The sequence below is a fragment of the Muscardinus avellanarius genome (genome assembly GCF_963383645.1).
Source record: "Muscardinus avellanarius genome assembly, chromosome: 3".
Taxonomy (NCBI): Eukaryota; Metazoa; Chordata; class Mammalia; order Rodentia; family Gliridae; genus Muscardinus; species Muscardinus avellanarius.
In genome coordinates, this window is record NC_137788.1 from 137269643 (window position 1) to 137297190 (window position 27548).

At 49.5% G+C, this 27548-nt stretch overlaps 1 protein-coding gene across 4 annotated transcripts; it reads right to left on the reverse strand.

Moving 5' to 3' along the window:
* Nucleotides 1–702: 702 nt before the first annotated feature.
* On the reverse strand, nucleotides 703–27175 carry PKM (pyruvate kinase M1/2; the record flags this gene model as incomplete). Of its 4 annotated transcripts, none has more annotated exons than XM_080692451.1 (12): nucleotides 703–809; nucleotides 1943–2124; nucleotides 4461–4627; nucleotides 8218–8370; nucleotides 8591–8741; nucleotides 9806–10076; nucleotides 11084–11270; nucleotides 12319–12450; nucleotides 16922–17013; nucleotides 17477–17649; nucleotides 19596–19712; nucleotides 27126–27175. In XM_080692451.1, 12 exons carry the CDS (start codon nucleotides 27173–27175, stop codon nucleotides 703–705), a joined length of 1782 nt encoding a protein of 593 aa, XP_080548577.1. The 4 variants fall into 4 exon arrangements, with proteins under 4 accessions (XP_080548577.1, XP_080548578.1, XP_080548579.1 ...); XM_080692452.1 differs by lacking the exon at nucleotides 4461–4627 and adding an exon at nucleotides 4996–5162; XM_080692453.1 differs by lacking the exons at nucleotides 16922–17013; nucleotides 27126–27175 and having other exon boundaries at nucleotides 19596–19629.
* Between the last annotated feature and the right edge of the window lie 373 nt (nucleotides 27176–27548).

The following is a 27548-nucleotide window of genomic DNA, read 5'->3' on the forward strand; positions in this document are numbered from 1 at the left end:
GTCTGGACAGGATGGCAGTCCACCTAAGACTCCAGCACTCCCGCTGGGCATAAGGCTGTTGCCATTTTCACCTGGCCAGAGGACAGAGTTCAAACACCCCCCCACCCCGGCAGGAAAGAGGAAACAGGTGCTTCAGCTGTTATTTATTGACATACAGGTAGGCTCTATAGCAACAGGCCTGGAGGTGGCTGCAGTCGTGGGGAACTGGAAGGTGGAGGTGGAGTGTCTGCAGCTCCAGCTGAGCGGAGCGCAGGAAGGGAAGAGCACAGTGCAGTGGAGGACGCAGAGTTGAGGACGAGCTGGCTGGGGAAGCAAGTCAGGGCGGGTCAGCCTGCCTCCTGGGCCCCCACCCGCAGGCCAGCTCCTGACCCAGGCCAGGGCTGGGAGTTCTCTGGGCACCCACTGGCTGTAGAAACTGAACAACGTACACAGGAAGAGCTCTGGCCCCCTTCCAGCAAGCTCCCGGGTCTCCGGTCCTGCACTCCTTCCCTTGCTTGGGGGGCCGTGATGGGCAGCCGGGCTCTGGCTGTCCCCCCACACAGGGTCTAACACAGCCAGCCTCGGAGGCACTCATCTTCCCTGGTGTCCCAGCCCGGCAATGCCACACTACAGCCCACAGCGAGCACTACAAGCGTTGCTGGCCTAATGGATGGGTTGGGGGAAGGGGCAGGACAGGGGCAGGAGAAGGGGCTCCAGGAGCCATCACGGCACAGGCACCACGCGCATGGTGTTGGTGAAGCCAGAGCCAGGGCGCCACCCGGTCAGCACGATGACCACATCTCCCTTCTTGAAGAAGCCTCGGGCCTTGCCTGGAGGAGAAGGAGAGAAGCTGGTGAGTAAGAGTCAAACCAGGCAGGTGTGCTGGGAAGAATGCTCCGCCGCAGGGCAGAGGCCTGGCTGCCAGACCATTACTTCCTCACACCACAAGGTGGCGCCAGGCTCACAGCCCAGGCAAAGGGATGAGGCAGTCCTTATGTCAGATGCCAGCACCTTCAAACACCACAAGGTGGCGCCAGGCACTCAGCCCAGGCAAAGGGATGAGGCTGAGATCCCCTTAGACGCCAGGGCTAGCAGGAACCTTTAGACCTCATTCAGAAGGTGGAGGAACTAGCCAAAGGTCAGAGGTAGCTGCTTCCTCTCATCCCCAAACATCCTACCTTATACAAAACCCTTAACAGTACTAATCTGTGTGCGCAATGCCATAGCACAGTGACTTTAGCCATTTCGTGTGTGTGTGTGTGTGTGTGTGTGTGTGAGATGCTAGGGATTGAACAGTCATTCTTCATACAAGTTGCACCCTCAGCCCCGTTTTAATTTTAAAAATTTTTTTGGTGGTACTAGAGTTTCTGGAAGCCCTTCTACAAACTCCAGGCTACACTCCCAGACTTACTTTATACTTTTATTTGGAAACAGGGTCTCTTAAGCCGCTGGCTTCGACCCAGTGCGATGATCCTCCTGTCTCCGCCTCCCAAGCGCAGGGATTACAAGCGTGCTCCACCACGCCCGGCTTTTTTTATTTTGAAACCAGGTTTTACTTAGCTGCTGAGGGCCTTCCTACGTTTCTGAAGCTGGCTTTGAACCTACAATCCCCCTGTCTGGAATTATAAGCATGCACCACCAAGCCCGGCTAGCTCTAGCCAATTTTACAGTCACAAAACAACCTAAAAACAGTAATAAACAGATGCCAAAGACTGGACATTTGTTTTGCCTTGGGCCCCACACAGGGACACCTACCAGTCTCTCCCGCACTGGGCTTAGCCCAGACCTCAGAAAATGGGAGAGGATTCCTTGTGAGCACAACAGCAGTAGCTGGGCCTCTTTCCCCACAATGGCTGGGTGGGCTTGTCTCACTTTCTATTCTCAGACTTCTAGGGTCTGAGGGAGCCAGTGCTCAAGCATGCCCACCCCTCCAGGTGCCCAGCCCTTGCTCCCAGCCACGCACCAACATTCATGGCCAGGTTCACTCGCAGGTCGACATCCTCGGCCCAGGCCTCCTGGACGGCGTCCTTACACAGCACAGGGAAGATGCCCCGGTACAGGTGGGCCTGGCGAGCCGTCTGGGGGTTCCGTGTGACAGCAATGATGGGAGCACGAGGGCGGTATCTAGCCACCTGGTGAGCAGACCTGAGATAGACATGGGACAGGAAGAGAGACCATTAAAAGTGTCCCGGGAGCCTCCGAGGAAGCTCGGCACGGCTTTCAACAGTAGCTCACTCTCTAATCCAACTTGCGATGCCCATTAGGAGGAGCTGGCGGTTCACACCTGCTCCCCAGCCCTGGGCACCTACGCGCCTCACCTTGCACCACCTCAGAACACTGCCGCCATCTGCCCGCCATCCCCTCCCACCGGCCAAGTATTATGGCCTGGTGCTGTCTCACGCTAACCCCACGTGGCCCATGGTTGGCAGAGCCCCAGACTCTCATCTGGCACAGCCCTGGCCCGGCCTCAGCAGCACCCATCCCTCCTGCTGCCAGCAACAGCTACAAGCAAAGCAGCACGTGAACAGCCCCTGACTCTTGACATCTGCAAACAACAGCAACGGAGTGACCAGCCCCCTGGGAGTCGACGGGAGGCTTCTGGACTGCTGAGCCCTCTCCGGGCCCCGCATGGCTCCCAGATCCCTGACACAGCCCCAGCACCTGTGGGACTACTTTAGAGCCCCAGAGTAGAACGTATCAAAAGAAACCCTAGAATTTGTAAGACTTTAGAAAATGGAGCGCTACCCAGGCTTGGTGATGCGGCACACTCTGCCCAGCTGGGCTCCTTGGGAAGGTGGGGCCTCCTTGGAAACCCCTAGGACAAGTGATTTTTTTTTTTTTGCGGGTCAGGGGCATTCAAACTCCGAGCTACACCCCCTGCCCTATTTTTTATTCTTTATTTTAAAACAGGGTCTCATTGAGTTTCAGAGGGCCTCACTAAGTTAGCTGAGGCTGTCTGGGAACCACGATCTTCAGGTCTCAGCCTCCCGAATACTGGGATCACAAGTGTGCGCCACCACGCCCGGCTCTAAGTGCTTCCTTTAATAAGGACACCACACTTGCAGCTATAGATGTGTCTCAGGGATTGGGGAGGGGCTTGCAGAGGAACTGACTTAACCCCAGCAGGTAAGGTATGAGGACAGGCAGCAGGTGTTGGGGAAACTCAAGCTTCCTCAGTGAACACCCTGCTCAGGCTTAGCCTCACGCACAGCCTGCAGGGGAAGCGCTGAAGTCAGGACAGCTAAGTGAAATCCCAGAAGATTAAAGCTAAAAATAACCGAAGAGCAAGGATTGGGCCTTTTCAGGAAGGTCAGCCCTCAGGGCTGGGGCTGTTTAGCCAAGAGTGCAAAGCCACAAGAATCCACACACAGGTCCCCTTGGGAAGCCCACCTGCAGCTCTTCTGTGCATGGGCTTCACCGTCTCTCCCCTCCTGTCTTCTAGAAAACCCTGGCCGACCTTTGGGCAAGGCCAAGGAACGCACTCTCATGTGAGAGGCAAGTGACAAGTGAATATCTGGGGCAGGAAGGGACCTCTGGAGCCCAAGGCCTGGCACAGGCCAGGCCGTCCTCAGCCTGACTGCGTGGCCCAGGGACTGTCATCACGCCACAGCCCTCTCTGGGGCTCAGAGAGATGGGGGCCAGGGCACCAAATGGGGGCATAGTCAATAGCAAACAATTTTTAGAGAGCCCGTAGCATACATAATAGCCAGGCTATCTTCTGTTACTAAAGCAGTCTTCGAAAAAATAAATGTGTGTTTAAGTGTGTATGTGTGGTGGGTACTGGGAATCAAACTCAGGGACACTCTACCTCCAAGCCACACCCCAGTCCTATTTCATATATATATAGCACTGGAGATAAAACCCAGGGGCATTCGACTCGAGCTACACCCCCAGCCCTGTTTTTTATTCTTTATTTTGAAACAGGGTCTCACTGAGTTGCAAAGGGCCTCACTAAGTAGCTGAGGCTCTCCGTGAACCATGATCCTCCTGTCTCGGCCTCCCGAATGCTGGGATTACAAGCGTGTGCCACCACGCCCGGCTCATTTTTATTTTTGAAACAGGGTCTCACTAGATTGATGAGTCTCACTACCTGCTGAGGATGTACTCAAACCCTTGGTTTTCTTGTCTCAACCTCCCAAGTACTGGGATTACAAGTGTGCACCACCATGCCTGGCTGAAGAGCAGCTTTTAGATATCAAACAGCCATCTGCATTTGGCATTTAAAGTCTAGTGGTCAAGAGCAGTTCCTGTGAGTTGGTGAACTGCTTTGGAAAATAAGTTCTCTGAGTGCTGCCAGGAAGGAACCCCGCGCACTCTGAGGGAGCTGGGGAGCCCTTGCCCTACAGGCTCCAGGTGGCAGCTAGAGGGGGCTTACCTTGGCTCAGTGCCAGCTCAACACCACTCAATGCACTGCTCCGGGGACCCCTGGAGAGGTGCCACTGAGCAGGGCACTCCCAGGGAGCTGCTGCCAAGCCTCCTACCTGCCGGACTTGGTGAGAACGATTATGGCCCCACTGCAGCACTTGAAGGAGGCCTCCACAGCACCCACGGCGGCGGCTTCTGTGGGGTCGCTGGTAATGGGCGCCAGGCGGCGGAGCTCCTCAAATAATTGCAAATGGTAGATGGCAGCCTCTGCCTCACGGGCAATCTAGGGGAGCAACATCCGTCCAGAGGGACGAGAGGGGACAGAGCTTTGTCAGAGCTTCAACAGGAAGGGGGGGAGGGGAGTCACAGACAGCTGGGAAGGTGCTGCCCCTGGCCAAGGCCCAAGAGCAGCCCAGCTGCTGCAGGCTCTGAGCAGAGCAACCAGGAACAGCACCGGAAACAGCCCTTTGCCAGGTGCCTGTGACGTCCACGGAGCCTGCCGAGACCAAGGACCCTCTGGTCCTGCCCTATCGTGACCTCCCTGGCTGCCTTCCTGTGAATGAGAAGAAGCTGCTGTGCCCCGGCCTGGCCCAGAGCAGCTGGAGCAAGAAGCTGGTTATCCTACGGTGACACCTGCCCTTAGGGCCCTACCTGCCGGACTCCGTGAGAACTATCAAAGCTGCCGCTAAGCACTTATAAGAAGCCTGCACGCTGCCCATGGCCATGGCCTCCATGGGGTCTGTGGACTGACTGGAGACTCGCACAAGTTCTTCAAACAGGCTGCGGTGGAACATGGCTGCCTCAGCCTCCCGAGCTATCTGTAAGGTTCAGGGAAGGAGGGGCAAGGAAGAGGGATGAAGGAGGAGAAAAAAACAAACGAGACAAAAAGAGACAACACATGGAAAGACAGAAGGGGAGTTAATCAGAAGAAGGCAACCTTAGGTTAAATCTATCCTTGAGGCAGACGCAGAGGCAGGGTGGTGAAACCCATCTGCTCCAGGAGGTATGGAGAACTTGGTGCATCAACTGCTACTGCTCCCCCTCCAACACAGGGGAGCCTGGTATTTCCATTCTGGAGGGTTTTAGGCGTGTGCTGTTTTGTTTTGTTTTGTTTTTGGTGGAGCGTAACAGTGTGGCTCTAGCGAGCACTCTGGCATGGGAAATCATGCCCAGACTGGCCACGCCATTCCCTGCAGAGGACTTGACCACACTGTCGCATGACACAGCACGCCGCAAGGAACAGGTCCCCCTCCTCACATGACTGTCCGCACTCCCATGCATGCACAAAGCGAGTCTTGCTTGGCAGCAGCATGGGGCACTCCAGGCCCTTCCAGTTTCTTGGTCTGTTTCTGGTTACAGAAAAAAACCAGGCAGCGTCGCGAGGTGGGTCAGACAAAGCCAAAGCTAGGTAGCTTTACTGAGTTCTGAATGGGAGAAAGGGACGCCTGGGGTAACTGGAGGGGCCTCTAAACAGCCATGTGTGGAGACAGGCCTGTGGAAGCATGCAGATCGCTTGTATGATTAACATCTCATAATTAAACAGCCACGAGAAAGCCACTAAGTTATTTACAGACTGCCTGCGCAGAGAAGACCAAGAATTAGGAAGGAAATTTCAGCTTTAGAGGATTGTAACACGATTACCAGTATCTTAGTGGATGGTGGATGAAGGAAGAATGAGTGATACCATTTTATTAATTTGACAGTGTAAGCAGATCTGTGACAAGATTTACTAGGTTAAAAGTATTCTCTTCATAAGAATGGAATGCATGCAGCCCAAAGGACAGGGGACAGGAACAGGGAACAGGACCATACCTGGTACTGCCTAGTTCTTAGTTATGGGTCATAAACTGCATCAGTTAGACAGGAGAAGCGGTACATGGTTAGGGGGAGAGGCCTGTACCACCAGAAGGGGAGGCCACTAGGCCAGAGGCCCGGACCCCGTAACTTATCTTCTGAGCAGGGCATGCAATCCAAGCCTTGCAGTTCTAAGGTATCTGTCCGTTCATAGGAAACACCAGGGCATGGAAGAAAGGACATGGAATTCAGAACCCGAGCTGCATCTTGGTCTCTGCCTTCCCTACGGACCCTGAGTGGAGACCTGGCCTCATCTGCTGCTTTGGAAGCCTGGCTTTGGGGGCAGCAGACCTGAGCTCAAACCCGGGCTTTACACTTATGTAACCTGCATCTATACATTGAGGTAACGGGAGTTATTAAGATTATATAAATGTACAGGGACTTATCTGGCATCTAGTAATACTGGCACAGTATATGTTCAAAGCTATAATTACATATATCTTATCTAAAAGATTTTCTGATAAGGTCTTGAGGTAAAGTGACTTGTCCAGAGACACATTCAAGTCTTCAGTCTGTACTTTCATGTTTCAGTAAATCACATCAAGGTCAGCTTCCCACCTCTGACAGGAGGACAGGAAGCCACACAACTAAGCCAGGCAGTTGGGGGTCATCATGTGGAGAGGCCCGGGAGTGCTAGCTGAGGTGCACCATCTCCTGGGGGACAAGCATCTTCCTGTCATGGGGTAGCTGTGAGAACTAGCCAGAGTGCACCAACAGGGAGACGTGTCAGCCAGGGCCAGCTATAGACTGTCCCTGGGAAGAGGGATGGTCTCTGCCCACTTCAAAATGGAGAATCCCACCAGGGATTCTGTCCTGCCATCTAGCTCTGCCTGCAGCCCTGCCAACAGCTGCTCATCCCACACGTGGTCTTGGCAGGTGGTCTCAGCAGCCCAGAGGACACCTGCTGCTGCTTAAGCTCAGCAACAGGACATGCAGGAAGAGAAAGGAAAGGGAGACACCTAGGCCAGGGTTGACTTTCTTTCTTCCTCTTCTTTAAAAAATTTTTGGCTTAAATCAGGGGTCTTGAAGAACTGGGGTCAGACAAGGGACCAAAGGGTAGGGGTCCTTTGTTGTCTGGAAATAAAAGAGAAAGGCTAAAGAAAGGCCATCACAGAATACAGGGCAAGTTCACTGAGCTGCATACTACCGAGGCTGACCTAGAACTCCCTACAGAAGTGAATTCACAGCACTCATTTTGCCAGGCACAAGTAGCCTGAGAATCGGTCCCTGAGTTAACTGTTCAGGAAATCCTAGGGCAGGGCAGACCGGGCAGAGGACCCAGGACCAGGGCAGTCAGAGGGACATAGCCAAGCTAAAGTCTTCAAGAACTCACTCTCGGGGAGAAAGAAAAACCCCTGGACGCTCAGTCCAGGGCCGTGGGGCTCACTGCCTAGCCACCTAGCTCTGCCTGCAGCCCTGCCACGAGTTGCTCAACCCACTTCATGATCTTGGCAACATCTAGGCAGGTCCATGCTGCAGGCAGCATGTGAGGCCAGCTCAGGCCGCTCAGTGTGGGCAAAGCTTTCGGTGCAGGCCCACAGGGACCAGGGGAAAACACCCTCCTGGGGGATGGGTGGGGAATCAAATCAGAAGACAAACTGGGAGACAATTAGAGGAGAGTTGGGAGCTGAGCCCATGGCCTCTTTCAGAATAGGGCAGACACCCAGGCCCTCTGGACTGTCCAGAGGAAGAGAAACATGGTAGACTTTGACTGTATCAGTATCCCAGGACTTAAGCCAAGGGAAGGACCACAAGGGAGAAGCCCGGAGTGGTCTGTGCACTGTCTGATAAAGGGGGATGCCTCCAGAGCTGAAGGAAACAGGACAGAGGTGTGGCCAGGGCAGGCAAGACAGAAACACAAGAGGCACCCCACCCTGCAATGTGGCATCATTCTTTTTGCTGTGACTAGGAGGACAATGAAAGCCTGTGGACAAGGATGCAGAAGCCTAAAAAGCTCCATGCCAGAGCTGGCCTCCAACCCAGCCCGAAGCCCAGGGCAGGGCAGGCTTCTGGACTCACCAGGTGCTGCATGCGAACAGCCTCCAGAGGGTAGTCCCCCTTGGCCGTTTCCCCAGACAGCATGATGCAGTCAGCTCCGTCCAGGACCGCATTGGCTACGTCGCTGCCCTCAGCCCGGGTGGGGCGGGGCTTCTTGATCATGCTCTCCAGCATCTGGGGGTTCAGAACATGGGTGAGACAGGCCTGGGACACGTCCTTCCAGGACAAGGAAGTGAATGAGAGCTGATCCTTGGGACTGTGTGGGTGCAGGAGGGTACAGGTGCGTGTGTGTGTGTGCGTGTGTGTGTGGTGTCAGTCATGTGGGACAGGGTCCATGAGAAGAGACGTAGTCTCCAAAGATGTGAATGTGTCCAGGGGCCCGCGAGGAACGTGCCTGTGTGGCGCAGATGACAGGCTTCCCCGCTCGGTTGCAGCGTCCGATCATCATCTTCTGAGCAAGGAAGACTTTCTCTGCAGGAATCTCAATGCCCAGATCTCCACGAGCCACCATGATCCCATCGCTGGCCTCCAGGATCTCATCAAACCTAATGAGGAGACAGAGAAAGAATGAAGTTATACTGAATGTGGGGCCACGAGTCCTGACTGGCAGGAAGCGTTGTGGGACTCCCCAATTTAGAGGTCCTTGCAGGACACCAACATGGGTGTGCAGGGGTGGCGGGGCACTCCAGCAATGCTAGCCACTCGAGATGCGGCCCACTGGGCTTCTGCAGTGCCGGTATGGACTCCTCCTTTATAAACCTTCCCCAAGGTTCCATAGGCTCCTTGCCTCTCCACCTGCATCTTTCAGGCCCCCTAAGCAATCTCTTCACAATCCCCCCTCTCTACTCAGCACTTCCAAAGCCTCCCTTAGTGAAAGACATTTGAGGTTGATGCCCTGAGGTGCCTCCCCCCAGCTCACTGAAGGCAACGAAAAAGTTCCAAATTACTGGGAAAGGGCAGTAAGGTCACAACAGCTGCACAGAGGTTACACCCCCCCCTCCCAGCACACACGGGGACACCAGGGACTTTAGCAGCACTAGTTGTGTTTCTAAGTAGGACACAGGGGAGCAGATGTCGCCAAGCTGGCCAATCACATTTGGCTCCACCTGGGAGTACTGGGGAGATGGTCAAGCTGAGCTGTGGCATTCTGAGGCTGGAGGACACCCACATGCCTTCCTGGGGGAAGGAGAATGGATCACAGCAGAGCTCGCCTTGCTCAGTGAAGGCCAAGAGGTTGTAAGGGTCTGCATGGATACTGGACCCAGAGATTCCACACGGATCTTGAGTGATGCCCCAAACAGCCCCTTCTTAAGAAGCCGCTGTCTGTCCACCCATTGGCCTTCGTACTTGTGTAAATATGGCTGTGCTCCTCCTCTGGAGCAGAGCACAATGGCCCTATCCCGTGCATGGTGACCAGGCCTCTCCACCAGTGGTCCCCCGGCCCAAGTCACCCTTCTAGGTCTGAGTCTCCTAGGAGATTGGTTTTGAAATACCAATGCCCTCGACTCCCTGAACCCCGCCTGTGTTAGCGGGTCTGGACCAGCCTTGGAAGGCTGCACTCTGAGGGGCAAGTGGCCGGGGCCGGAACTCCAGCAGGGATGGGACTTACCTGCGAACTCCCTCGTGATTCTCGATTTTGCTGATAATCTTGATGTTCTTTCCTTTCTCTCCCAGAATCTTCCTAACCTCATGGACATCAGCGGCCTTGCGGATGAAAGACGCAAACACCATGTCGACATCCTGCTCTACCCCAAACTTCAGGTCCTGGATGTCCTTCTCTGACACAGCAGGCAGGTCCACAGCAGCGCCAGGAAGGTTCACACCTTTCTTGCTGCCCAGGGAGCCACCGTTTTCCACCTCTGTCACCAGGAAGTCAGCGCCTGTGTGGAGTAGGCAGGGGAGGCAAGCTATGAGTGCACCCCAACTGGAAGGAAAGCGGGCAACACGCGCCTTTCTCCCAGCTCAGAGCTGGGGAGACGCACACTGTGGGCTCTGGAGCCACATGACCAGAACACAGACCCCAGCTCCATCGCCTGACTGACCCGGGGAGCCAGTTCAGCGCCAAGGACCTGTTTCCTCACCTGTGCATAAGGCAGTAATACTTCCTCATAAGGTTGTTTTATTTATGTTATGTATGGCGCTGGGCATTGAACCCAGCGGTGTTCTACCTCTGAGCTACAAACCCTCAGCCCTACTTTTCATTTTGAAACAGGGTCCTGCTAAGTTGCTGAGACTGGTCTCAAACCTGCAATCCTCCTGCCACAGCCTCCAAAGTACTGGGATGACAGATGTCCACCATCAGATCTGGCTATAAGGTTGTTTTAAAATGTAATATAGGCCGGGCGTGGTGGCGCACGCTTGTAATCCCCGTGCTTGGGAGGCTGAGACAGGAGGATCACACGAGTTCAAAGCCAGCCTCAGCTACTTAGTTAGGCTTTCAGCAACTTAGAGAGACCCTGTTTCCAAATAAAATATAAAAAAGGTCTAGGAGTATAACCCGGAGGTAGAAAACCTCTGGGTTCCACCCCCAGTACCACCAAAAAAAAAAGTAATATAGTATCACGTAAAATGTTTAGAATAGTGAAATTTTAGCTATCATTCCCTGGCTGCAGAAGAGCAAATATTCAGGGACGAAGGACGGAAGGAAGAGAGCAGAGAGACATAAGTAGTGAGGATGGTTAAGAAGTTGTCTCATATATTCCAAAGCCGGAAGAATGTAATAGGGTGGGCTCCTCTGTTTCTGAGGCACTGGGTTACAAAAGGAATTCCTAAGAATGTACAGACTCAACCTTGCTGCCAGCCAACCAAGCTTCCCATGTTCCTTGTGGTAAAGAACTGCAGCGACGGGAGATGGTTTTAGACCACTGGCCCCGGGACCCCTACATACCTTTCTCCTTCACCTGCAGAGAAATAAGCCCATCATCCACGTAGATCTTGCTGCCCACTTCCACCACCTTGCAAATGTTCTTATAGTCCAGCCACAGGATCTTCTCATCACACTTCTCCATGTAGGCGTTATCCAGCGTGATCTTGAGGGTGGCTCCCTTCTTCAGCTCCACCTCCGCGGTGCCGCTCTGTGGACAGGATGATACAGTGTGCCTGAGCACTGACTCGAGAAGGCCATGCCCCAGCACCCACGGGGCGGGCGGCGCCCCAAGGAACAATGCTAGAATCTCAGCTCAAAGGTTTTCCTTCAGGAATGCCTTCCTTTTTGAACTACATTTGAAGGCAAAAACCCGGCGGAAAAAATTGCTTCAGTTGTGGGGCTTAATAATGAGGAAAGATAGAAAAAAATTATTCCCCAAAGTAAGAAAGTCTTGGGAGTGTGTGTGTGTGTGTGTGTGTGTGTGTGTGTGTGTGTGTGGGTGTGGTGTGTGTTATAGGGGACTGAATCAAGGGGCATTCTGTCTCTCAGCTATACCCCAAGCCTTTTTTTTTTTTTTGGAAACAAGTTCTAAGTTGCAAGGCTGGCTGAGAACTTAAGATCTTCCTGAGCTGGGCGTGGTGGTACATGCTTGTAATCCCAGCATTCGGGAGGCTGAGACCAGAGGATCGCGGTTCGCGGACAGCCTCAGCTACTTAGTGAGACCCTGTTTCAAAATAAAGAAAAAATAGGGCAGGGGGTGTAGCTCAGAGGTCCAACGCCCCTGGGTTCCATCCCCAGACCAGACCCTCCTGTCTCAGCCTCCCAGTGCCAGGATCAAGGAGTAGTAAAACGTGCTCCTCTGCGGTGCCATTTCCCAGCAAAGTAAATCAAATCAATTTTTCAGTGATAAATATAAAACCCTCATTTGGGATGGGTGTGGTGGTACACATCTATAATCCCAGTATTTAGGAAGCTGAAACAGGAGAATTCCAAGTTCCAGGCCAGCTTCAGCAATTTACCACGATCCTGTTCAAAATGAAAAATACGGAGGGCTTGTGGTGCAGCTCTGAGGTAGTAGATGTCCCTGGGTTCAGTCCCCAGCAACCCTTTCCCAACACACTAAATAAACAAACCCCTCATTTGTGGACCTAAACTTTAAAACAAGGCAATCGAGCAGGACAGAGACTGCAGAGGATGCACCTCTGGGCTGTGCCTGCCTCGGGGCCCTGCTCCGCCCACCCCACCAGGGTACTCACGCCCTTGATGAGCCCAGTTCGGATCTCAGGTCCTTTAGTGTCCAGGGCCACAGCAACCGGCCGGTAGAGAATGGGGTCAGAGGCAAAGCTCTCGGTGGCTATGCGCACGTTCTTGATGGTCTCCGCGTGGTACTGAGGGAGAAGAAGGAAGATGGTAAGTGGATCCAGCTCCCACTCCTCGCTCAGGAGCAGACGCACAGACGCTGATTGCTACGAGAAGTCTGGGCAATTCTAGACACCACAAACAGCCATGGTCTAACCTCGCCACCAACCACTCATTTCCCCTACCTCAGTTTTAAACCACTGCTCCAACCTAGTCTAAGCACAAGTCTTGGGAGCGTTCCAGAATTTTTTTTTTTTTTTTTGCCACCAAAGCCATTGAAGTCACAGGTGTGAACATGTTTCATTAAATAAGCTCTCCGGCTTGTCTCTTTGGCTGTTCTCTTGTTCCCAGGACTCTACTGAGTACCCAAAGCAGACAACTGGCGCGGAGGATCTAGGAGCTGTATTTGGAGAAGAGCGCCCTGGCAATCAGCATCGGATTCTGGGCTTTTCCTCTATTGATCCGACGGCAGTTCAAACTCAAAGTTATTGACTTAAGCTCAGAGTTGTCCAAGCTAAATAATTCATTGCTAAATAAAGTCATTCAGACTTTCTAGAGTTCTAATTAGAGAGGCAGGTAGACTAGGGAAAGGTGGTCAGCTACCTTTCTCCAAAGGAATTTCCCTGTTCTCCACTTGAAACAAACCCCAACTGGAATCTCCCCAAAGGTCCTTTCCCTTTGCCACTACTGTTTAATTAAAAGGGTGAAGATAAGATGTCAAGAGTTCCAAGATAGTGTAATCCACGTGACACTGCTGATAACAGGCACCTAATGGGCTTTGACCTCTTGTCCTTTTGGCAGCGCTGGGGATCAAACCAGGGGCTGAAGCCTCTGAGCTACACCCCCACCCATCCCTTCTTACTTTTTGTTTTGAAATAGTGTACCCCATGTTGCAGTGAGTCTCGCTGCATTGCTGAGGCTGTACTTGGACATGCAATCCTTCTGTCTCAACCTCCCGGAGCCACCACACCCTCTGTGGCTGACCTTGTCCTGAAAGCACCCTTGTCCGGGAGATGGGCACCTTCAAGCACGCCTGGAGCTATTCTCAGGAGGCTGGTGGAGGGCTAGAACCAGAAGTCAGCCTCCAAGGACAGACAGGGCTGCCTGAGCTTGTGTCTCAATCCCCTCAGCTTCAAATTCATACTATCCTTATTCATTCTATGAGGAACCACTAACTTTGTTTATTTCATAGAAATCCTTATGGTCTAAGTTATAAAAATTTCATTCTATTGAAAAGCCACAATAGAGCTGGGCGTGATGGCGCACGCTTGTAATCCCCGCACTTGGGAGGCAGAAACAGGAGGATTGCGCAGGTTCGAAGTCAGCCTAGCTGGCTTAAGAGACCCTGTTTCCAAATAAAAATATAAAAAATAGGTCTGGAAGTATAGCCTGAAGGTAGAAGGGTTTCCAGGAATCCTAGTACCACCAAAGAAAGAAAGAAAGGCCATAATAGTACAAAATAGAACACAGAATGGCAGAGAAACAAATGTTTTTGTGTGTGGCACTGGGTATTGAACCCCGGACATTCTCCCTCCAAGCTACACCTCCAGCCCTATTTTATCTTTAAATTTTTTTTTAATATATTTTATTTGGAAATAGGGTCTCACTAAGTTGCTGAAAGCCTCATTAAGTAGCTGAGGCTGGCTTCGAACCCGTGCGATCCTCCTGTCTCAGCCTCCCAAACTCAGGGATTACAAGCGTGTGCCACCACGCCCGGCTTATCTTTAAATTTTGACAAAGGGTCTCACTAAGTTGTAGAGGGCCTCACTAAGTAGCCGAGGCTGGTTGAGAACCTTTGATCCTCTCATCTCAGCAGTCCAAGTATAGGGATAACAAGTGTGTGCCATGACACCTGGCTATCCATGAGTATTATCTTATTTTGTGGTACTGGGGATGGAACCCTGGGGCATTCTACCTTTACCCTAGTCTACTATATCCCCAGACCTATTTTTTATTTTTTATTTTAAAACAGGGTCTCACTGAGTTGCAAAGATCTCACCCCAAGTAGCTGAGGCTGTCTGCGAACTGCAATCCTCTTGTCTCAGCCTCCCGAATGCTGGGATTACAAGTGTGCGCCACTATGTCTGACTTCCATGAGTATTTTTTATTTGGTATTACTGGGGTTCCTGGAAACCTTCTACCTCCGGGCTACACTCCCAGACCTATTATATCTACCTACTTATCTACCTACCTATCTATCTATATTTTTTTATTTGGAAACAGGATCTCTTAAGCCAGCGAGGCTGGCTTCGAACCTGAGTGATCCTCCTGACTCCACTTCCCAAGTGCGGGGATTATAAGCATGTGCCACCATGAGTATTTTAAATAAATTGAGCATTTTAATAATTTTTTAATCAATAAAAGTGAGTATTTTAATATTCCATGAGTATTTTGAATAAATTGTATTTTTTATTTCGGGGATATAAATTTGGACATTATAACCACAACAATGAAGAATGTCCCCTGTGTTTAAAACTCAGCAGCCACACACACACACACACACACACACACCCAGTATTTTCTGATCAACATGGCATTATGGAATGCATGTTCAGCAAGAATACATCTTGCCAGTGTAAACTGCCAAAAGCGGGGGCTAGAGACACCGTAAATCTGCCAGAAGATCAGATGGACACAGTAGATGTCCCTGGCAGAGTGAAAGAGAACAATTTTGAAGTTCTCAGATGAGGACTTAAATTGTCAAGAATTTGGAAAAGTATCTCCCGGTTCCTACTTGAAGGTACCAATGAAATGGGCCCTGACATGCAGTGAGACTAAAACTGCTTACATGTCACCATATTTTATTTACTTATCTGTCTGTGGTATGGAGGACTGAACCCAAAGGAGCTCTACCCCCAGCCCTTTTTCCATTTTTATTTTTAACAAGTTGCTGAGGCTGGTCTCAAATGTGCAATTCTCCTGCCTCAGATTCCTGAGTCACTGAGATTATGGATATGCACCACTGTGTCTGGCTTTACTAGATGATATTAGAATAATTTCAGATTAGTTACTAAAACCCTGATCTCATGGACAACCTCATCTCAGTTTAAAATTTAAAAATAAATGCACAAGAGGGAATTTTTAAGACAAAAAAAATTACCATTCTAATCTTGGAAAGAGTTAAAAGTACAGGTAATCTCCAAATGCCTTCTGTAGTTTAAAAAACCAAACTCTGAGCCAGCCCCAGCCTAGCAGGAGAAGCAGATTCCACTCACCCTTGCTATTTCAGAGCTGTGTGGTGTTATCTTACTGGAGGGAAGGAGTCATTAAGCCTAGTCAAAGGTCAACTCTCAATCTATTTCTGTCTGTCCCCTGCACAAGGGAGATGGTGGCAGACCCCGGCAAGGATCAATGTGGAGGATCTGCACTGTTGTCTTTTATCTTTGAGCTAAGCTAACACTTGTCGTAATTCTCTCTTGTGACTCTTGTTGGAAACCCTCGGCTTTCAATAAACTATAAAATGTCAACAGGGATGTGCTTTAACCTGCCTAGTTGCCTGCTGGACTAAGCTAGGCCCCCATGACATTTGGGGGCCAGCCTTCTGCCAGGCCATAGGCTGTTTATGGAACATGGGTTAGGGAATCCACCAAGAAGAGTCTCATGTTCCCAGAAAGGAGCAATGCACCTCTTGGATCACTGTTCCTAAGGTTTTATTTTTAGTCTAAACTTAATGCCAACTTCCAAAGGCCAGAGGGCACCCTTCATCACTTGACCTTACAGGGCACCTTCTTTACTCTGAACAGGAAGTCCAGAAGTGAAGAGAGGAATGTTTCCCCACTCCATCATTGGTCCATCAATACTAGTGGAGATCCCATGGTCTGTGGGAAAACTGTGGTCAGGCCTGAAGGTTTGTAAAAGGCACAGCCCTCGGGGAGCTGTGCACCACCACAGCCCTCCCAAGCCCTCACCACTCAGAAAGGGTTCTCTGTAAACTTGGAAATAGAGCCAAGCATAGAACTTTCTCAACAGCTACCATCTGGTCCTGAAAAAGCCTCCGCCTGCAGGTTGAGACAGCTACTAAATAGCCCCAGCTCAAATGCATTTCTGCAGCTTCTGAGGAGCAGTACTGACTGGTTATTTTAATGCAGCAGAACCTCCGGAAAGGGACAGCTGATGGAGTGGGACATCACATGCCAGACAGGGCTTGGGACTGAACTAGGCCAGAATTAACCTGCTAGGTGACCTTTTGGTTCACTGTGGCAACACAAGCCACTGCAGGAACCCCAGGGTAGGAGTGTCGAGTGCTGTGGCCAAATGGCTTGGAGGGATTTCCAGCAGGAGCCTTCCACGCCTTCTTTTGTGCAGACTAAAGGTGGCCTGGGCATGCAGAACAGTGGCCAGTGACAAAGCAGACCTTGTTTGCTTACGAAGACTTAGCTGGTAGAGATGGAAGGGAAGGAGCAGGGACGGGCAGGTAAAGACAATGTCCCATTCAGTGGGATCCTCCCTAACCCCGGCCCACGGTGGCTGGATGAAAACTGTCCCTGTCCCGAGACTCACCTCGTGGGTTCCGTGGGAGAAGTTCAGACGAGCCACGTTCATTCCAGACTTAATCATCTCCTTCAACATCTCCACCGATCGGGAAGCCGGGCCTGTTAGAAAACATTTGAAAGCAAGTTAAGTTTCTCCAGTTTAAAATCTCTTGATCTTTTATTTTCTCCCGAAATGTTTCTTCCCCCTAATAGCACACAGCAGCTTCTACTGTGCAATCCTGCTTTCTTGGTTTCGAGGGACACTCCTCCCACCTTTAAGTTCTGCAGATTCCTATCTATTTTATTATTTATTTTTATTTTTTGTGGTACTGGAGATGTTCGGAACCCAGGGGCATTCTACAGCTGAGCTACACCTCTTTTTTATCTTTTATTTTTAAACAGGGTCTCACTGAGTTGCAGAGAGCCTAAGTAGCTGAGGCTGTCCGAAAACCATGATCCTTCTGTCTCAGCCTCCTGAATGCTGGGATTACAAGCACCACTGCGCCTGGCTCATGATTTAGTCTTTTCAAGAGAACCAGCTGCCATCGCACGACGGCCACATGGAGGAGCGGGGGAGACACACCAATGGTGCAGATGATGCCAGTGTTGCGGGCTGTGATGGGCGGAGAGTCAATGTCCAGGCGGCACATGTGCTCCAGGAACGTGTCGGCCATGGCTGCATGCAGCTGCTGGGTCTGAATGAAGGCAGTGCCGGCTTCACTGTGGGGCTTCGACATGGCTTCTGGGGTCTTAGGTCTAGGGGAATCGAAGAGAAAGCAATCAGATTGAGAAGTGGTTAACACGCCACCTGGCACAGGAAGCCGCCTCCTGCTTACACATTAACTCCATCAGCACGCTTTGTGCAGCCACAGTGAGGCCAGACACACTGGTTCCGTGGCTATTCCTCAAACTGCACAAAGGGCTCCCGTGAGTGTAAGCAAATGGAAAGAACCTTAATGAACAAACTAAAAGCTCCTACCAATGCTTGTGCTCCCCAGGGAGCCAGGGTAAGCAGGTCTCTCACACACTGGGCTGGTATCTGCTTTGACAACTTTCCACCAACACTATAAATAACATCACTTTACATGAACTGAAGGAACTTTTACAAAAGTAATTTTTAACCAATCTTCCAGTGATACAAACAACTCATAGATTTCTATATGGCAAGTTGTTTCAAAGGTACAAACATCAGTGTGGGAATTGGGCACCTACATTGCCTCTTGACAATCTGAACCCAAACCCAAAGTAAGTCTCTTGGATGTGCAGACAACCACTGCGCAGAAGTCTTAGCTCTTGTGTCCTAAGTTTTGACTCTCCCAGAGCACCACAGAAGTTCATCCTTCAGCTCCTACTAGACATAAGACTAGGATCATCCTCAGAGACAGGCAACAACAGTCCACAATGGGAGGCGAAATCCAACCAGCAAAAGGACCCTAATGTAAACAAACAAAACCCACTTCTACTTTTGCTTAGAGAATTTTAAGATATGCAAAGCAATCTGCACATAACCAAAGATAATCACAATGACACTAGTGTGGGTCTAAAATTATTACAATCATATTAACAAGAGTCCCAATGTAAGATTATGGTTTCCCAACAGATCTTTTATGCACCATCCTGATTCCCTTCCTACGTCTGACAAGCACACTACCTCTCAGCAACAGGACCATCTGTTCCAGGTAATTAAGCAGCTCGGGTCACAATCCCAGCAATTTCTCTGACCTTTGCTTTACTTTATTACTAACTTACAACTAAACTCACTGAGCCGGTTAGTTAGCTGATTAGAGGACAGTCTTCAGAGAAGCTTCTGGTTTATCAGGGCAAGATGTGAACCAAAAGTTGGACATCCTTCTTATCAAAGTTCTCAGAACGAGAGCTAATCCAAGGATTCAGCCAGGGCTGAAGAGTAAGCCCCTCCCTGCCCACCCCTACTCTCCCTAGGGCCTTACTCCAGCCCTGACTGGCTTCTCTGGGTGGCTCTAGGAGGGCATGAATCTAAACCCATCTCTAACATCTTCAAGAAGACCCAGAAAGGGCCTAGGGAACTGTGAGCAACAGTGAGCAGTTGGCTGTCGAAACCCGATGGCTACAAGCTCAATCACAGTACTTACCCACGGAAGAGTAAGTGACCAGGTAACTGGTCCATGTGGTAAACAAGCCGTTCACTTCAGTGTGCATTTCCTAACTCTACAACACGGGGTACCCAAACGAGGAAATCAATCAGGGCCTCCAGGACTTTCTGGCTTTCTATCCCCTAGGATCTACTAGTCACAGGCATTCAAGTGTTTGCTAGGCGACCTTTCAGGTAAACTTAGGGCCTTTCTGTCAGGATCAATTATACCTCTGACTCCCCCCTTCCCCAATCTGAGGAACTCCTAAGTTAGGACAGGACAGCCTGGTGGCTGGGATCCCTTTACCCACACGCAGGGTTGAAGCAGTTTACAACCTTCAGGGAAGTCAGGCCATTAAGGGAACACTGCTCGGATGGCACACCAGGCCAGCCGGAACACCACGGCCTTGCTGTGGCCTCCAGGAGTGTCGCTCAGTCCAAGGTCTGGACTATGAGGAACATAAGATCCAAATGAAAGGGACTGAGTCATGAGCCCACACTTCCGAAAGCCATCAGCTGGCTCTTCTCTAGACTGGAGACGTAAGGGTCTCGCTGCCAAGTCCAGGCTGGGCCCCTCATTACCAGGTCATACCTTTGGTTCTCTGGGCCTGGACTTCCGGTGACATAACGCTCATTTTTTGGCTCAGGGCAGCTCCTTGGCCCCACTTGCATAGACCGCTCAGAGCTGAGTAAGGTTTGCCCTGGAGAGCTGTCAAGGATTAAGGTAAAAGCTGATTTAACTAAAGTCCTTTGGGGTCATGGAAAAATTATCTTAATAATCAGGTATCCAGGTGGAAGGTGCTATTAGAGGTTAAACTATGTAACAGAAAAAGCAGATGAACACCAAGAAAATACCAAGAAACCTTTAAAAGGAGGACATTTACTAAAAATTTTTAAGTGTTTATAAAAGGTGGTAGCATTACAGAAAAACTTTCTTATCTTTATGAAAATTACTAATATGAAACACTTATTTTGGTACTAGAGACTGAACTCAAGTGTTCTACATCTGAGCTATACCCCCAACCCTATTTTATTTTTTGAGATGGGTTTTGCTAAGTTGGTGAGACTGGCTTTGGACCTGTAACCCTCCTGTCTCAGCCTCCCAAGTACTGAGACAACAGGAATGTACCACCATGCCCAGAGAAATATTTTCTTTTCTTTTCTTTTTCTTTTTTTTTTTTGGCAGTACCAGGGATGGAATCCAGGGGCATTGTAACTCTGAGCTACACCCCCAGTCCTATTTTTTATTCTTTATTTTGAAACAGGGTCTCAATAAGTTGCAAAGGGCCTCACTAAGTAGCTGAGGCTGTCTATGAACCACAATCCTCTGGTCTCCGCCTCCCAAATGCTGGGATTACAAGTGTGTGCCACCACGCCCAGCCAATATTTTCTTTGTGTGTGTGGTACTGGGGATTTAACCCAGGGGTACTCTACTTCCAAGCAACACCCCCAGCCCTATTTTACTCTTATCTTGAAAGAGGGTCTCATTAGTTTGATGAGAGGCTCACTACTTCCTGAGGCTGTCCTCAAACCCAACTCCTGTCTCAGCCTCTCAACTACTGGGATTACAAGTGTGTGCCACCACACCTGGCTGAGAAATACTTTTATAAGAAAAATCACAGCCGGGTGTGGTGGTGCATGCTTGTAATCTCAGCACTTTGGAGGTTGTAATAGGAGTATCGCAGGCTTGAGGACAGCCTCAGGAAGTAGTGAGCCTCTCATCAACCTAGCAAGACCCTGTTTTAAAATAAAACAAAATATTAGGGCTGGAGGAATAGCTCAGAGTAGAATGCCCCTGATTCAGTCCCTAGCACCACACACACACACACACACACACACACACACACACACAAAAAAAAAAAAAAAAAGGGAAGAAAAATCACAAGTATTTGTTTTCTAAAAATAGTGATGTATAAGCATCTTATAAAGCTGCTGTGAGAAACGAAATAAAAGGTAAAGTCCCAGGTAGTAACTTTTTCTGCCCTTCAGAAATACTTAAATGGGACAGAGGCAAGATGCAAATCCTGGCCTAGGTCATGCCCTTCTGGCCAGTTTCAATGACTTAGGAAGGTCAACCTTGATCCACTGAGCACTTCAAAGCCAAAAACAAAAAGCAAAATAGTCCAAAAGACAATTTCATGCCAAAAGTCTGTTAGTTACATGCCCAGATCCAGCAAACTTCTTTTCCTGTTTAGTCTGCCTCCAAGCTTCACAGTGAAACCTTTGTGACAAGGATGTTCTGGTATATAGATGGGCTGCTTTCTGCAGAGCAGAGGTAACTACATTGGCCTCAAACATAAAAGCTATTTCACCATCTCTGATTAAGTCCAAGTCTACAGGCTCTAATCTTTTGCTACCAAGTATAAAAACGACAAATGAAAATGTTTGGTATTTCAGTGAATTTACACACCAGCAGAGTTTATTTGTCAGCAAATCTGTTTAGGCTTCTAAGAGCTTTAAGAGCTTCTAGTGAAGCCAGAGACTTCAGGTCTCCTCCCTCGACCAATTGGTTTATTTATCTTCTCCCAGGCTCTGACCTCTTGCAGAAGGCTGGATTTCTGCTGCCTGCCTCCAAGTTCCTCCATAAAACCTATCCTACTAGCCATCCTACCAACCATCAACCTAGAGTTATGAGTACAACACCCTCTAGATCTCCCCCAGCCCCAGAAAAGCAGCCTCAGCCCCGGGTTCTTCAGGTGAGCCTCTCCTTAGGGAACAGCTCCCCTGCTGCCTGACAGCTGTGTGGACCCTGCCTGCCATGACATGCAGCCCCACCCATCCCTGACTCACTACCGCATCCTCCTCCTTGGGAGGCACACATGCAGAGCCAACCTCCAGCCAGCAGTGGAAGCTTGGCGTGAAAACTGGCAGCAGCAGACACCATGCCCAGGGACAGGAGAAGCCTTACTCTGGAGCCTGAGCCCCTGCAGTAGCAGCTTCCTCAGCGTCATTTCTCCTGTGAGGAACGAGACACCATGGAGGCCTTAGTCTGGGCTGGCAGGCTGGAGCACGCACAATATTGGCTCAGCTCCAGGGGCCCCATTCTGCCCCTTCCAGTCTCATCTCAGGCGGTTCCCTGGCTCTTTATTCTACATTCCTTTGTGCCAGACACAACTCTTTGGCCATTCTTCAATAACTAGGGGCAGGGAACATCATAAGAAAAGTACTCAACGCTCTGCCTCTTAGAGCCAGTGCTATCGTCAGGTCATGCTGGGAAAGACTCAAGCTTCATTCTGCTGATTCTATCTTCTACAAAGACTCAAATCATTCTGCCCTAATAAACCAGCCTATCAGTTTGCCTCTGCAAAGGAAAATTTTTAATCAGCAGGGCTCTCAATTATGTTATGATACCAATCTCATCACACAGCTCAACCCAGTAATGATGGAACCGGATGCCCACTTTCTCCCTCCACCATTGCTAGGAGGCACCCATGATCTTGTTCCTCAAAGTCACTACTGATAGCTCCAAGTCTCCAAACCAGCATAAGAACCTTTTAATTCCTGACTCTTTATTTTTATTTTTGTGTGTGTGTGTGGTGCTGGGGGTGGAACCCAGAGGCTTTTTACCACCGGGCTATACCTCCAGACCTATTTTCCATTTTATTTGGAAACAGGGTCTCACTAAGTTGCTGAGAGCCTAAGTAGCTGAGGCTGGCTTTGAACTTGTGCAATCCTCCTGTCTAAGCCTCCAGACACCACGCCTGGCCTAAATCTTGACTCTTTAGAATCCTGGAATCCGATGTCGTGGCACACACTTGTAATACCAGTACTTGGGAGGCTGAGACAGGAGGATCACATGTCCGAAGCCAGCCTCAGCAGCTTAGTGAGGCTCTCAGCAACTTAATGAGACCCTGTTTCCAAAAAAAATATAAAACAGATCTGGGGGTGTAGCCTGGAGGTAAAGGCTCCTGGGTTCCACCTCCAGTGCCACCCCCAAGGATCCCGGCAGCCACCAGTGAGGTGTCATCATACTAGACTTCCAGGTCTCCACCCTTTTCTCAAGATGAACAGGGAAGCTGAATTTCCAAGACTGGCCTGAGGTGGCATCAATAAGATCAGATCAGATGATGGCTTACCCAGGGGAACCTGGCAAGGTCTGGAGCAGACACTGTTCATCCTATCACGAAGCTAACAGTAAAGACAACAGTGCCTTTGTGTATAGGGGCGGGTACAGATAAGATCTCTTTAGCAAAGACAGCTGAGCCTGACCTCCACACCTCCAGCAGGCCCTGTAATAGAAAGCAAAGTCTGATGCTGTCAGGCTACAGAAAAAAGAAGCCCACTTGAAGGGTGGTCAAGTAAAATTTCCTTGCTCAAAAAAAAAAAAAAAAAAAAAGAATTATTTGTTTTTGTAGCATTGGGGATTGAACCCAGAGGCATTTTACCTCTGAACTACATCCTTAGTCCTAGTTTTTTTTAAAAAAATAAGATCTAAGTTGCAGAGGGCTTCACTAAGTTGTTGCTACTGGCTGCAAAACTCCTGTCTCTCAGCCTCCCAAGTACTGGGATTATAGGCATGGGCCACCACACCTGTCTGAATTTTTCTTTTTTTAATTTCTTGAGGACTAGAACTTAGTGACATAAACTTTATCAGCAGAAGCTATAGTGTAGAATAGGGCACAAAAGCTGCTTGTAAATGGGCCCACACCCAGAAAGACCATGCAACTTCAGGACAGGAAGTCCTGAGTCAGAAAACCCTGATGTCCTCAGATGCCTAGGATTTCCTGGTTCACCCCAGATAGTCACAGCAGAGAACTGGTTCCAGCCAGAAGGAGGAAGTTTGGGAGAAGCTGTTGGCACCCGGCGCCCTTGGTAGGCTTCAACAGTGCGGCAGTCTTCTGTGGGAGTGACTCTCACACTCCAGAAGCGGTAAAGGACCCGGGACCCTGATTTAGGGCCCTCTTAAGTGAGGCTAAACCAGGATGGGAGATGGCCTCAGCCCCGCGAGGCTTAGCGTGTCAAGGAGCTGCCCTGCCCCGCAGCGGGGGGATGAGAAGCAGCACCAGCTGTCCAGCTCTGACCTACTTAGTGCCAGTGCCTCCCCCCAGCCACCGTGGGTAACAAGTTTGCTTCCACTGTTTTTAAGTTTTAATTAGAGAGGGGACCCCTACCACCTGTATGTCTACCACCAGAACTGATCATGAACACTGAGCTCTATTTTCTTCAGACTTTTCAATTGTATACAGTTCTCCCCGCCTCTCCAGGCTCCTGTAACCCTCCCCTCTTCGGCCATCATAAATCTTGTCATCCAACCACTGTCGTGAATAGTTTCTTTCTAGTTCTTAAGTCTGCGTATGGTATACCTATAACAATGCTGAATCCTATGGTATTATTGACCGTTTTTAATGTCCTAAGTGGTAGACTGCATATATTTTTAAATAACTTGTTTTTCTACTCAAAACACACACTTTAAGATCCACCCAGTTGGTATACAGATCCAGCTGGATCATTTAAGCTACTATATTACTTCATTGTACAACTAAACCATTTATATACTTTTTCTTTTTTTTTTTTTTGGGTGGGACTGGGGTTCCTGGAAACCCTTCTACCTCCGGGCTACACTCCCAGACCTATTTTATATTTTTATTTGGAAACAGGGTCTCTTAAGCCATAGAGGCTGGCTTCGAACCAGCGCGATCCTCCTGTCTCCACTTCCCAAGCGCGGGGATTACAAGCGTGCGCCACCACGCCCGGCTATTTATATACTCTTATTGTGACCATTCCCTGTCCCATTAAACTGACTTTCCCCTATTAATGTTATAACAACTCTCCTTGTATACTACAGGGCCTTATATAATACGGTGCTCCTTGTATACATGTGAGATGTCTATATCCAGAAATGGAATTTGTGAGCATGCTTATTTTCATTTTATTAAATACTGCTGATTGCTCTCCATACTGGCTATATCGGTTTTCAACCTATTAGTATGGTAAGTTGCTGCCTTCCCACACCTTTGCCAACTTAGTACTGTCCAACTTTTAAAATGTTTGCCACCTGAGGTGCACGCTTGTAATCCCAGCATTTGGGAGGCTGAGACAGGAGGATCACAGTTCACGGACAGCCTCAGTGACTCAGCGAGGTCCTTGTAGCTCAGTGAGACCCTGTTTCAAAATAAAGAATAAAAAATGGGTCTGGGAGTGTCACTCGGAGGTAAAATGCCCCTGGGTTCCATCCCCAGTACCACCAAAAAAAAAAAAAAAAAAAAAACTGCAACCTGAGAAGTGACATTTGTTAGTCTGTTCTCTAATTTCCAAAGGATAATGGGATAGTTTCAGTATTATAAAGTTTCCTCTTCACCCCAAACTCCTGGACTCCTCCAAAATGGGCATGGTAAACCCTGCGTCTTACAGGGCATGATGACTCAGCTGACAAGGCAAATCTCTTGCACTTGTCTCTAGACACACCAGTTGTTTAAAGTTGAAGAAATATGATCTCTCCATCAGTTAGAGATGTTTGGAGGGAATGGGTGTTACTTTCAGAGAATGTTTTTGACTACACAGTTCAGTCGTGTCCAAGCTGGTTCACATTCTAAAATGCTACACAGCAGGATCTCGCCCACCACAGCCCCAGCCTGCCTTCTAAAGGCTGCTTGCTTGACAGCAGGGAAGCGCTTGAGCTCCCTACAGCAGAGGAGAGCGGGGCACACCCCGAGGCCACCGGAGGTACTGCAGCCTGCAGCCTGGCCGGGCCTCCTACGTGCAGACAGGCACAAATCGCCGCAGGGGCGTGGCCTCGCTGCACCAAGGTGGCTCTACCAGAGACTTCACTCCAGACCAGGTCACACCAAGAGGCAGCTGCACACCACCCAGTCAGCTTTCTCCCAAAAGGCTTCTTTAACAAAGCCCCAAGCACTCAAGCCACTCAATTAGCCAGTCCAATCCGGGCTCTTGGTGAAAAATGCCAGGTCCCAGAAACTAGGATGGTATTAAGAATGGTGGTCACACACTGGGTCAGTTAGCTCTGCTCTGACCTTCTGTACCAGAAGGGCCGAAGTGACCACTCGATGGCCTGTAAGACCGTGTACCAAATAAAGCTCATGAACACGCCACAAAAGGGCTCAACAAGATTGCAATAAACTTCTGTTCACGACTCATTCTTGCGGCATACCAATTAACTAGGATTTGGCTGCGGGCATTTGGAGTGAATCAGAAATCCAGGTAATGTCAAATGAGTCACTTTCCTTGACTCTGATAATTTCTGAAGAAGAAAAAAAAAAGCCAAAAAACTAAAACCCAAGTAATATGTGCTTGTAATACAAGAGCTGTTTTTTTTCTACTTTCCTACCAAAAGCTGTTTCTTCATTTCTTCCACTGCCTCAATATTAAGAAATCAACGCTTGAAGAAAGAAAATGGTTTTTCTTGTGGCCCCACCTTAATGTCACAATGTTCAAGCACAAACAGCTCCGGTAAAGTGCTAGCTGGCTGTTCCAAATCAGCTATTCAGATGTGCCAAGTCATGGCGGTGCACTTTTTAAAACTCTTTGCAAATCTATGAATTTGACACTAAAATTATTTCTAGTGTACTACTCCAAATGAAAGCACCTATGCTAGACTGGAGACTAATATTCATAAATTTTGGCTAAGTGCAAATAACTCAGAAATAAGTTCACGGAAATTGTCAGCCATGTTATTCATGTCCCATGGGAGGCTGCCATGCCCACAACTAAAGACTCCAGAATGTCAGTGTGAACTGCGTCACCCAGGCACAGGGCCCTACCACACTGTGCCTAAACTCTTAGGGGAGGCACCAAGAGCCTGGTAACCTGGACTAACCATTTTGCATAGTTAAGACTTTTTGGTACTGGGGATGGAAACCAGGGGTATTCTACCTCTGAGCCACACCCCCAGCCCTATTTTAATTTTTTATTTTGAAACAGGGTCTCACTGAGTTGCAAAGGGTCTCACTAAGTAGCTGAGGCTGGCTTCAAACCTGTGGGATCCTCCTGTCTCAGCCTCCCAAATGCTGGGATTACAAGCGTGCGCCACCAAACCTGGCTAGTTGAGACATTTTTAATTGGAGAAAAATGCATGCTATTTCATTATCTGACTCACTGAAAGGGGAGAGGGGATTAAAAAAAAAAATAAACCCTGCAAGAACCACAATGCAGTTTCCCCACTCACCCAAGGAAGAGAATTCTCTCAAAAGCAGACAATTTGAAAGGTTGAGTCATCTTGCCCGCAGAACCCCCCTCACCCCCCGGGATCTAATGATGAGTTACATTACCCTTCCCCACACTACAGCCCTACTGTATTACCAACTGCACCCTCGGGCCACCAGAGGGAAAATTATTTGCTAACAATGCTGCCCCAGGAGTCCTGACCTAGACCCTCTTTGGTACCTAGGAAGTGGCCACACCCTCAGTACAGCCAACAGCCAGGGACAGCCCCTCCTCTTCCAATCCTCAACCCTCACCAACTTGCAGGCTGAACAGACAGGAAATCCTACCAGGAGCAGTCTGGGACCTGAATGGAAGATTTCGGTCTTGGTATGGTGCAAGTTTGTTTCTACCCTTAGAGCTAAACATCAAAGCCTTGCCTTCCTTT